At 43.8% G+C, this 12,806-nt stretch overlaps 1 protein-coding gene across 5 annotated transcripts in view; it reads left to right on the top strand.

Moving 5' to 3' along the window:
• DAB2 (DAB adaptor protein 2) overlaps positions 1–12,806 on the top strand; it is a 313,212-nt gene that overhangs the window by 174,790 nt on the left and 125,616 nt on the right. For all 5 annotated transcript variants that reach the window (XM_078674996.1, XM_078674994.1, XM_078674993.1 and 2 more), the window contains exon 3: positions 6,467–6,606. In XM_078674996.1, the coding sequence (XP_078531122.1) occupies positions 6,467–6,606 (140 nt within the window). The remainder of the gene's footprint in view (positions 1–6,466; positions 6,607–12,806) is intronic.

The following is a 12,806-nucleotide window of genomic DNA, read 5'->3' as shown; positions in this document are numbered from 1 at the left end:
GACGGTCCTTTCTCAGCGACATACAGCTTGCACGTTGCTTGTCGACCCCTGAACTCAAAGAGCAAAGGACAGTATCCTAACATGGGTATCCTCTGCCCCGTGTACGTGACCGGTCGTAGATCCATAGGGCGTAGTTCTTCTTGTATTTTCGTAGCGAATTCCTTGTCCCACACGTGTCTTTGTATTATAGTGATGGGTGCTCCACTGTCCGCTATCATTTCTATGGGCACTCCTCCTATGTGCATTTCCAACCTAGGTTTGTCTGACTCTGTACTTCCCACATCCAAAATTTGGGCGTCAATGTATAGAAACTCTTGCTGGTCCTCGTCATCCGATCTGCTCGCCTCATCTTCTTGTTGCTCCTGGTCCACATGCCTCACTGTGGCCTCTTTTGGCTTGCGACGGCACACCTTCTCGTAGTGACCGAACGTGCTGCAGTATGCACATTTTGCCCTAAAGGCTGGGCATGCCTTGTCATTTCCCAAATGTGTCATGCTTCCACACCGGTAACAACTGGGCTTGCCACCTCTGCCTGTCTTCTGGGCTGTTCCTCCAGTCGATGGTGGGCCTCTCTTATATTCCTGACTCTTCGTTGTGTCTTTCTGCTTGGTCTTCTCTCCTCTGTGGCTCGCCATGATTCTGCAGACTGTCTGTGCGCTCCCAGTTTCTTTTCTAGCTGCTTGCGCACATCTCTTTGACATCTCCGCTTTCTTTACCATGGCCCAAACCTCCTTCAAAGGTGCCTCGCCGTTCACCCACAATTGTTCTTGGACGTGCGTGCTCGTCGTGTGCATGATGATTTGATCGCGAATTAGCTCGTCATGGAGGGGACCAAATTTGCATGTGAGGGCCAGTTTCTGAAGAGCCGCAACATATTCATCCACTGTCTCACCTCCTCCTTGCTTCCTGTCGAAGAAACTGTGTCTGTCAATGGCCACACACACCACGGGTCTGTAGTGCGCATCCAAGTCTGAAATAGCGTGGCTGAAGACGTCATCATCGTTGTTATCTCGTAGTCCTTTCACAATGGTGTCGAACACCTGAATGCCTTCTGGACCCAAGTTGTGTAACAGGATTTTTAACCTTCGCTTGCTTGAAAAAGCTGCGCCGCTTTCCTCCTCTAGCGCTTCCAAGTAGTTCTGGAAGTACCTTTTCCAGTCTTCCCAGGGCATCGCGGGCTCACCTCTAGACGGAAGAAACGGAACCATCTGCGTCAGCGACGTGGATTGCGCTGCCATTTTCCTGACGACGTTGGGGTTGGTCGGGTTTGTGGCGTCGCGGTTGGGAGGGCTGCCCGGGGCTTGCCGTGTATCTGCGTCCGCCCTCTCACTTCCCCCGAAGATCGCGCTCCCTGACGCTGCGGTCTCACCTCGCTGGGGACGTTGCCCAACTCCACTCTCTGCCTCCAGCCGTCCTCCCTGGCCCAAGTGCTCCGCCAGCTTGCACGGCTTGCAGTGCCAAGTGATAGCGTGCCCCTCTTGGGGTCCTGCTAGGAGCTGCACCACTCCGCCTTTCCTGATGTCGAGTACCTCTGGAGGGGATTGAAGTTCAATTTGATGGCCCGTGTAATTTCAGGAAACTATGTGTCTCTGTCCACAATGAGTGTCCTCGCAGACTGGTGTGCTGCCACCTCCCCCTATGGCTGGTACTAAAGCCTTTTTCCTTTGCTGCAGTGGGCCCTGCAGTGAGCGAGCACCCCTGGTAGACATGCGTGCTCTGGGGCTGCCTGAGGCTTTCCTCTGCCGCGCTCCAGGACAGTATTCGGCTCCCTGCTGGGCGGGAACCGCCGTATCGCGTTGCTCAGTGCGTCCGCTTGGTGCGTGGGACGCCGCTATTGAGCGCCACTCCTCGTCGCCATTGTAGGATTCAGCGTTATAATGAATCAACAACACTTTATGTAGGTTTACTTCTTTATTTGCCCGGAGCGCCGGGAAACACCGCTGAGCTCAACTGCGGTCGGCGCCTAATAACATGGCTGCCTTTCCGCTTCCGCTGGCGCGCATCCTGTTCCGGTCTGTAAAAGACTAGACCGTCACTACAAGGATGTCCAGCCACCATCTGTTTGTATGCTGCAAAGTCTTGCACATCTTTTCCTAAAAACAATGGAATTAAAACTGGTCTATACGCATCTTTTCTAATAGTGAATCTCTAGAAACAGAGTATATTTAGTTTAAACTCTTTTTAGTCATGTTTGATGCTATTATTTTGTCTGCTAAGTTTACTTTTTTCCAGCACACTCTACAACACATCATTTAAACATCAAAAAATGGCTCCCAGGCTTCACTGGATAAAATGATCCTGTAGAGACGCTATCAGGTACATGGAATAGCGTATTTGGGAGCCAGACATTCTTTGTTGAAGATGTAAAACTAGCTTTCTTTGAAGAAGTCCCTGTTAGTTTAGCTTAAAGGGATGGGAGAAGGATGTCTGTTTATCCCAACCTGTGCCCTTCCCATAGCCTGTATGTCCTCCTTTTCTGAATATTTCAGCTTGTGGTAAAGGTTGCAATATGAAATTGGGTAAGAAGCCGCTTGTAAGAAAGCCTGAAAATGAAGCCGTTGGCAGGTCCTGATGTTGCCATATTACCCCCCTCATTTTGATCAAAAGCAGAGAGGCCTCATTTAAAGGGAAAGTTCACGTAAGTTTCTTCATAATGGTTTGATTACTAGTCTATGATAGACGACTGATGGTACAACACAGAAAATGCCCAAAGCACTTTCTTAGGACTGCAGATGGAAAAGAGCAGAATGTTCAACCAAATCAGTATGGGACAGACGTCTGTGGGATCGATATGAAATGGAAACGCTAACATATGGGAATGCTAGAGTGAGTGGATTTTCAGGATCTGTGGTTTTGAAGTATATCTACATGATAGGGTAAACCTGCTAGGGCAAGCTCACAGTATTTGATTGGTTTGCTCAGGGGGCATCTTCTTCACTTGAAGGCAATTGAGCTGAGCAAGTTATTTTGCAGAAAATCTAACAAGACGGAATTTGATTAGCGCCTAGATAGGTACCCAAAATTACGTTCTCATAGTCCAGACATAAGCTTATTAGTACGTGCATCACAGTGATGTGAATCGTGCTTCAAGGATGGCCACAAAGACTTTTAGTAGGGAAAGATTGAGTGGACACGTTTTGTAGTTGACTAGGGCCGGGACACTTCTTGTAGCATCCCTGCACTTTATGAAACCTTTTCGTTCATCGAAGCCTACAGATTTAGTTTTAAAGGCATTGGTGAGCTCGTTTTTGTGACACATGGGCAATGTTATATATATATATATATATATATATATATATATATATATATATATATATATGGCTGAAAGTTAGCATTGGTTCTGTGGTTGGTGGCTTTTAGATATATGTCTCTTTCTTTTTACACTAACAGGGATTAAGGCACTGTTACAGAATTTTCTTCATAATGGTTCCATATAAGTGTTTTCAATATAGTATGCAGTTAATAAAGATTATTATTTCTGGATAAATACAAGACATTTATACTTTGTTACTCAGCAAATATAGTCAGATATTGTAAATAATAGAAGTACTACTCAAAGGGCAGGAACTTCACAAAGAAATGAAGGGGGAATGCATGATAGGATGCATCTGCATTTCACTGCAATACATTTACTAATACACATAGCAAATGCTGTTTAGTATTTTTCATTGATTAGGGTATAACTGGAATGTTTCAGGGTTTATTTTTGCTGGTAGTATGGTGAAATTGTAAGGTAAACATACTGTCTGTGCACTATAGATCACCGGACGCCATTCAGTACAAGACATAATCCATATTCGACTTTAGAGGTGTCTCTATTTATGAAAATAAGTAAGTCTAGGGATATTTCATGAATCATTTCTATTATTTATAATTACTCTAGTATTTTTATTTTTTATTTTGGGCTTATCAGTAGAGTGAACCAAACTTGGATACTACACATAGAGCTGATACTGCATGACTCACTGGGAATTTATAATGCATATGAGGGAACTAAGAAGGCTATAGTTGACAGTTGCCTCAGTATGCAGTTTCGGGGGACAGTGGTACATGAAGTCTAAGCTTACTTGTACAGACAGTCAGCAGGACAGAAGTGGTAGCATTCTTTTCGTAGGATCCACAGTAAATTAAACAGGAGTACATAGGAAGTCTGTATAGGCATCAAAATGCAAAATATCTTCTACTTCGATTAAATGCAGGTGCTCAAGACTGATAACATTGGATGCTGCTAGTTGGGTAGAGACCACAGATTACGGTGCTACCTCTGTCAATGAGCGGCGGCAATCTACTTCAGTAATACGAGGCTGAGGAGGTGTGAGGTTCTAGACTGACTACAGATGGAGCGGCAAATACAGAGACAAAGAGTTTGCTGGCTAAGGCCCACTTTTCAAGACAAAGTGACTTGAATTGGATGCTATTATCACAAGGAGAGAAATGGAGGTGTTGCTCACCGTACTGCCTTCTACAACTCATAACCACAAAGAGTGCAGTGAGGAATTACTATAGGAGGGTTTCTAATCCTCTAGCCTTAATCTTTTTGTCCGAGGTGATCACCCAATAAAAAGATATTGGATGAGGTGCCCTACCAGTGCAGACTCAACCTCACAATTGTTGAGAAAGTTCTTAAGATATATTAGTACTATGATCCAGTTCTAAAAATACCTTGAGTTATACCACAAGGGTATCCTTTATTGGGTGGTACCTTAGGTATGATTAAAAATACTATGATAATTGGTCAATGGATGCTTTGGGGTACAATGTCCACAGCGTCCTTAGAGTTCGCCATCTCGTTTCTGCCCTATTTTGTCCATAAACTGGTCTTGGGCATTCTTCTGGGCTCTTCAGGGATTCCTAATCTACATTATTTGTAAGGAAACAGACTGAAAATCAGAGCAGGAAAGTCCTACCTTCCTATGTATTTTCACCTATGATTTAAAACAACATCGTTAAAGTTCAGGTAAGTCATTCTGCTCGTTGATAGCAGTGACTCAACACAACATGCACAAAATGGCACACATGATGGGAGTGGCACTGCAAACCCAACACACACCGTGCTATCAAAGTGACCAAGACATTAATGAAAAATACTTGCATTGTCTTATATGTGTTGTATAGCCTTACCCTATTCAGGATCTTATACACCATGGTCGGAAGAGTGGTTTTGATTCCTCTTTTCCACATTTGATTATATATGGTTACATGAGACTCATAAGCATAGCTGTGCAGAATGCTGTGGCCAAAGAATACGTTATGTCAGGAGAAAGCACCTTATCCAGCTCCATTAATTAATTATGTATTCCCATCTTCATTAGTAAGCTCTATTATTGCCAACATTATGCTCCGACACAGAGTTAGGTTTTTTCCAAATACCGCATACCCACAAGCCCATTACGTAGACTGGGTCTCCCCTCATTGCACCTGTTTTTATCACAGCCCATTCTACTAACATTTTCAGGGAAATGAGCCCGCTTTTAACCTACTTCCATTTCCTTCAGCCAAACTCTTGTAGAGTGACATCTGTAACCGTGCACCCAGAAATTGACCATACTCCGCACTATCAGTAATTCTGGGTGCAAGGCTACCACATTGGTATCCCTAGGACCTCATGACGAGGCAAAAGATATACTGGCCATTGCCAATAAATGATGAATTGGTCCTTGAAGGATATTCAGGCTTATAGTGTGAGACAGTGGAGTGGAATCAGAGAGGTTGTGATATTGTCTTATTAATGTGCATCATTAATAATTTATGCTGCCATTTGTATATTACTGCCTTTAAAGAATACTAAGGTGAATGTTAAAGGTAAAACAGAGCTTTGTCTTTGTTCTCTGATTCTTTTTTTATTCTCTAATCCTTTATTTTGACTTTACTGTCTTTTGTTGAGTATTTGTCTATGATTTCTTTTAAGGATGTTGGTCATTTAATAGTACCATACGGGAAAGAAAAGTCAGTTCCTTACTCAGTGAAATTAGTTTTGCCCTTGAGTTTGAAATGAAATCTCAGTGAACAACATGGTTCATCACTATCCCCCTGTGCAGTATTCTTGGATTGTTCTGTCTGCGGTGTAAATGCCTGAACTCAAAGATGCATGGAATCTTGTGACATGTTATAGGCTCTTTCACTTACCGAGGTGTCTACATGTACTACTCGTTAATGTATAATATACTTTTTAAAATATCTCTAACTCTTTAGATGGACGAAAGAATATTCAATAGTGTGGACCTGTGAAGGATTCTGTAATTGTCTATAGTGAGTGAACACATTTCTGATTAAGTTCTAGTGGGCACAAAATGGCAGATTCACTGGTTCTTATTAAATACTCATATGCATCAGTACTATTATGACTTGTTTTTACATTGGCAAGAAGTTACAGACTCGTTTTGTTGGTTCAGTTTATCTCTAAACAAGACTTTCTATTTTTTGAATGGATATTTCTGTACCAACTCTAATGTTCTTTTATTTCAAGGTCCGGAAAAAACAGATGAGTTTCTTCTTGCCCGATTCAAAGGCGATGGCATCAGATACAAGGCCAAATTGATTGGGGTGGATGAAGTTCCGGATGCAAGAGGAGATAAAATGAGCCAAGACTCAATGATGAAACTGAAGGTATTAAGTTACAAAAATACTTTAAAATAAATTGAGCATCATCCATTTGAGGTAGCTTTGTAAGGATATATGACCAGAATTGATTAGAAATGTACTTCAATCCTAGTACAACTTGATTAAGAGAAAATAAAACAGAAATATATATTAACACATGCATGGGATAGATTTGTTTGTATTAAAATGTGCCATCTAGCAAACTACGGTTTGACATCAAATTGACCAGACAAATAAGAGATCAGGATAAACTGAGCAAAGTCAATGAGCTCCCCTTCATTGATTGTCCACATAAAGTTACAGTGGAAATGTCATCCTATCATCACTGGTGAAATTCTAAACTTGTATGCACTGATGTGAACTAATTCATTGATTTGAAAATTTTTTGAGTAAGGTACTTGACAGTGGAGTGACAGAGTAGCTGAACCAGAGGAATTGTATCCAGAGTAAAAGCAAGTCTTCAAAGTTGAGTACATTCGGTCTTGACATTGATCACTATGAATGCTTGGGTGAGGCACATTGCAAATCTGAGCCTCTTGGATAGGAATACTCTACTAAACTATGTATAATTGAAGCTGTGCTCTACTAGTCAGAATAATCTACTAAATATTGTTTGATTGAAACTGTGCACTACCGGTCAGAATAATGGAGCAGAATATAGTGATGTATTTCGTAAACTTAGGATGGTGGCGGAACTTGGCTGCGTGTTGTAAAAGTCATGTGTGCTATATTGCCATAATAACACCGTGCAGAGATTAAATCATTGCCAAAAGCAGTGGAAAACGTATAGATGCAGTGATCTTTTTCAAAGGTTTGTGTATGGAGAACAGAATATTGAGAGAGCAGACCCATTAGAGCCTACACAAAGGACTAGATTTGATGACAATCCCAAGATTTTAACAGGGGCTTACTGGGGAACGCAATGAGTGTCATCCTTGGAAGATAGATGGATATTATGTGCTCTTTATATTCCATATTATGTGCATAGTATGTTTGATGTTTGAATCATTGAGATATTGACTGATAGATACTGCACTTGTAAAATATTAAAATATGTAATTAGTGATAAGATGAAAGGAAGTTGTTATATCATCATAGTCCTAAAAAGGAGGTTGCTTAAGCTAAAGGAAGATATATGTACCTCTATCTCTTTTTATATATCTATATACGTATATATCTACATATATATCTATCTCTCTCTCTCTCTCTCTCTCTATATATATATATATATATATATATATATATATATATATATATATATATATATATATGTCGCTCCAAGGGTAGTGTCCAAGAAATGAGCAGCACGCAAAGTAAGTAGCTTTAACCCCATCAGCTTTTTATTGGTATGGTAGTGCGTAGGCAGAGTTAATCTTCATCACCTGACTTTCAAAGTCCGACGCGTTTCGTTTACTCACTTCCTCATGAACTTAAAAGTCAGTAAGGTGCATGGTGGGGATGTGAGTTCCATCGTTTGGCATCAACCGCTATGCAGAATTGCAAACACGTCGCCTTTAGGTTCTCACACGCCCTTTCAATCCTGTATGGATGCACCTGGATTTTCGTGTAAAAAAGGCTCCGAATGAGCCCCTCCGCTGCAGCACGCCCTCAATCCACTCTTACTTTCCATCTCACGAGCTCATCTGCATAACAAGCTCGATGGCCCCCGCCTGGGGGTGGTGCCAGCTCGACGGCAGGACGGCCGCCTATACATGTCGCTCCAAGGGTAGTGTCCAAGAAATGAGCAGCACGCAAAGTAAGTAGCTTTAACCCCATCAGCTTTTTATTGGTATGGTAGTGCGTAGGCAGAGTTAATCTTCATCACCTGACTTTCAAAGTCCGACGCGTTTCGTTTACTCACTTCCTCATGAACTTAAAAGTCAGTAAGGTGCATGGTGGGGATGTGAGTTCCATCGTTTGGCATCAACCGCTATGCAGAATTGCAAACACGTCGCCTTTAGGTTCTCACACGCCCTTTCAATCCTGTATGGATGCACCTGGATTTTCGTGTAAAAAAGGCTCCGAATGAGCCCCTCCGCTGCAGCACGCCCTCAATCCACTCTTACTTTCCATCTCACGAGCTCATCTGCATAACAAGCTCGATGGCCCCCGCCTGGGGGTGGTGCCAGCTCGACGGCAGGACGGCCGCCTATACATGTCGCTCCAAGGGTAGTGTCCAAGAAATGAGCAGCACGCAAAGTAAGTAGCTTTAACCCCATCAGCTTTTTATTGGTATGGTAGTGCGTAGGAAGAGTTAATCTTCATCACCTGACTTTCAAAGTCCGACGCGTTTCGTTTACTCACTTCCTCATGAACTTAAAAGTCAGTAAGGTGCATGGTGGGGATGTGAGTTCCATCGTTTGGCATCAACCGCTATGCAGAATTGCAAACACGTCGCCTTTAGGTTCTCACACGCCCTTTCAATCCTGTATGGATGCACCTGGATTTTCGTGTAAAAAAGGCTCCGAATGAGCCCCTCCGCTGCAGCACGCCCTCAATCCACTCTTACTTTCCATCTCACGAGCTCATCTGCATAACAAGCTCGATGGCCCCCGCCTGGGGGTGGTGCCAGCTCGACGGCAGGACGGCCGCCTATACATGTCGCTCCAAGGGTAGTGTCCAAGAAATGAGCAGCACGCAAAGTAAGTAGCTTTAACCCCATCAGCTTTTTATTGGTATGGTAGTGCGTAGGCAGAGTTAATCTTCATCACCTGACTTTCAAAGTCCGACGCGTTTCGTTTACTCACTTCCTCATGAACTTAAAAGTCAGTAAGGTGCATGGTGGGGATGTGAGTTCCATCGTTTGGCATCAACCGCTATGCAGAATTGCAAACACGTCGCCTTTAGGTTCTCACACGCCCTTTCAATCCTGTATGGATGCACCTGGATTTTCGTGTAAAAAAGGCTCCGAATGAGCCCCTCTGCTGCAGCACGCCCTCAATCCACTCTTACTTTCCATCTCACGAGCTCATCTGCATAACAAGCTTGATGGCCCCCGCCTGGGGGTGGTGCCAGCTCGACGGCAGGACGGCCGCCTATACATGTCGCTCCAAGGGTAGTGTCCAAGAAATGAGCAGCACGCAAAGTAAGTAGCTTTAACCCCATCAGCTTTTTATTGGTATGGTAGTGCGTAGGCAGAGTTAATCTTCATCACCTGACTTTCAAAGTCCGACGCGTTTCGTTTACTCACTTCCTCATGAACTTAAAAGTCAGTAAGGTGCATGGTGGGGATGTGAGTTCCATCGTTTGGCATCAACCGCTATGCAGAATTGCAAACACGTCGCCTTTAGGTTCTCACACGCCCTTTCAATCCTGTATGGATGCACCTGGATTTTCGTGTAAAAAAGGCTCCGAATGAGCCCCTCCGCTGCAGCACGCCCTCAATCCACTCTTACTTTCCATCTCACGAGCTCATCTGCATAACAAGCTCGATGGCCCCCGCCTGGGGGTGGTGCCAGCTCGACGGCAGGACGGCCGCCTATACATGTCGCTCCAAGGGTAGTGTCCAAGAAATGAGCAGCACGCAAAGTAAGTAGCTTTAACCCCATCAGCTTTTTATTGGTATGGTAGTGCGTAGGCAGAGTTAATCTTCATCACCTGACTTTCAAAGTCCGACGCGTTTCGTTTACTCACTTCCTCATGAACTTAAAAGTCAGTAAGGTGCATGGTGGGGATGTGAGTTCCATCGTTTGGCATCAACCGCTATGCAGAATTGCAAACACGTCGCCTTTAGGTTCTCACACGCCCTTTCAATCCTGTATGGATGCACCTGGATTTTCGTGTAAAAAAGGCTCCGAATGAGCCCCTCCGCTGCAGCACGCCCTCAATCCACTCTTACTTTCCATCTCACGAGCTCATCTGCATAACAAGCTCGATGGCCCCCGCCTGGGGGTGGTGCCAGCTCGACGGCAGGACGGCCGCCTATACATGTCGCTCCAAGGGTAGTGTCCAAGAAATGAGCAGCACGCAAAGTAAGTAGCTTTAACCCCATCAGCTTTTTATTGGTATGGTAGTGCGTAGGCAGAGTTAATCTTCATCACCTGACTTTCAAAGTCCGACGCGTTTCGTTTACTCACTTCCTCATGAACTTAAAAGTCAGTAAGGTGCATGGTGGGGATGTGAGTTCCATCGTTTGGCATCAACCGCTATGCAGAATTGCAAACACGTCACCTTTAGGTTCTCACACGCCCTTTCAATCCTGTATGGATGCACCTGGATTTTCGTGTAAAAAAGGCTCCGAATGAGCCCCTCCGCTGCAGCACGCCCTCAATCCACTCTTACTTTCCATCTCACGAGCTCATCTGCATAACAAGCTCGATGGCCCCCGCCTGGGGGTGGTGCCAGCTCGACGGCAGGACGGCCGCCTATACATGTCGCTCCAAGGGTAGTGTCCAAGAAATGAGCAGCACGCAAAGTAAGTAGCTGATGGGGTTAAAGCTACTTACTTTGCGTGCTGCTCATTTCTTGGACACTACCCTTGGAGCGACATATATATATATATATATATTTTTTTTTATATATAAATCACCTCCCTTAATTCCTTTATCCACATGGACCAGGCACAGACTCCAGAATCTTCAGATTTCAAAATTGTTTATTGAACTACTCCACCGTAATGCGTTTCGGTCAGCACAGTGACCTTGATCATATATGATTCTGTTTTGACATTGACTGTCATTGCTGTCTGTTGGTATTTTTCCTTATTATATAAAACATAAAAATGGGAAGAATTTAGTGATTCAATTTTCAGTCCATTCCAGGCTGTCAATGTTGATTGCATTAACAGATGCCATTGCAAGTTGCAGTTACTCACGCAGTAGCCATTTCAGAGGCCTTAGTTTTGAACAAGGATTCAGTGTTGGCCACTAGCTGGGTAAATCAATGGGGTGGGGGGAATTAAAAGAAATTAAACTTACCTGAATTCTGACATCCTTTGCCTTACCGCTGCTTCAGCTCCAGCCGCCGACGTGATGATTCTCACACTGGCTCCCAGAGTGCTCTGCGTGAATCCAGATGCTCCTCTCATGCTGGTATTATCCAGCATGGGAGAAGCGTAGTGGTTGGGTGGAGTGGGCTGGTTCTATGCACCAGTAGGGACTGGGAGCCTGTGCTCCTGAGCCCACGGATATCTCCAAGCATTAGCTTGGAGAGATCCAAGTGTGCATGTTGGTTTGGCCGGCCGTGGACGGCTGGCCAAATGTACATGCGCACTGCTAGTGCCCTGAGCCCACCACTCATCCTGCTGCCGGAAGGCCCACCATCAAGATTCGGCGGCAGCTCCAGAGTAAAATATAATGATAATAAAGCAGTTTTATGAACTGCTTTATCATCATTTTATTTTACGACCGTCTGCTGGTTCCAGCAGTGGGGTGACGCTCCTCAACCATAGCAGAGGATCCGCCCCTGCAAGGAACCCACAGACCCCATGAATAAATTAAACATTTGTTGAATCTATAGATTATAAGAGGCAGATCTGAGGAGGTACTCCACACTACCCGCACAAACATTAAATAGAGTTTTGTCCAAAAATATATGAGTCCATGCAGGAGGTCCACCCGAAAACGTGGTATATGTTAGATTTAGCTATCTAGAAATCTTGATGTAGGAAGAAAGCCATAGATGGGTTTCTGAATGAAATAGAGAATCTTAAATTGTGATCTATAAATTGAGGAAAGCCAGTGAAGGGATTTAAGGACAGTATGAGTGTGTTCCTCACATGCCCATGTTTATTTAAAAAAAAATATTGATTTTCAGCATAAGGCAGCAAATGTAGAACGTAGCACCAAGGCGTTAAGAATTACTCCAGAACGTTACCAAACTTACATAGCTCAGCAAAGAAATACTCCTCACTTCACTTTTCCGAACCTACTAAACAGCAAACCATCAGACATGATATGTAGGTCTCCTATATCATAGTGACAGCTAACACCCATAGGGTAGTGCAAATATATTGTAAACTTTAAAGATGGAAAGTGTTTGTGGTATTTCAGGACCCTTAGATGGAAACAGTTGTGCACCAAGACTTGCAATACCTGGCAACACAATCAACATGTTCAAGTCATAAAAGGAAGCATCTAATGTGGCTTTTCATCCTTGCAGTTAGGAAACTGTAGAACTGTTGTTTCCCTGATTGTCAATAGTTCAGAAAAGTCTACCCACATTTCAAACACAGGCTACTATTGTAAGAGCAAAGCTGGACCTCCAGG

The sequence above is a fragment of the Lissotriton helveticus genome, chromosome 2_1 (genome assembly GCF_964261635.1).
Source record: "Lissotriton helveticus chromosome 2_1, aLisHel1.1, whole genome shotgun sequence".
NCBI lineage: Eukaryota > Metazoa > Chordata > Amphibia > Caudata > Salamandridae > Lissotriton > Lissotriton helveticus.
The sequence above is the reverse complement of the archived record's forward strand: the minus strand, read 5'-3'. Positions and strand labels throughout refer to the sequence as shown.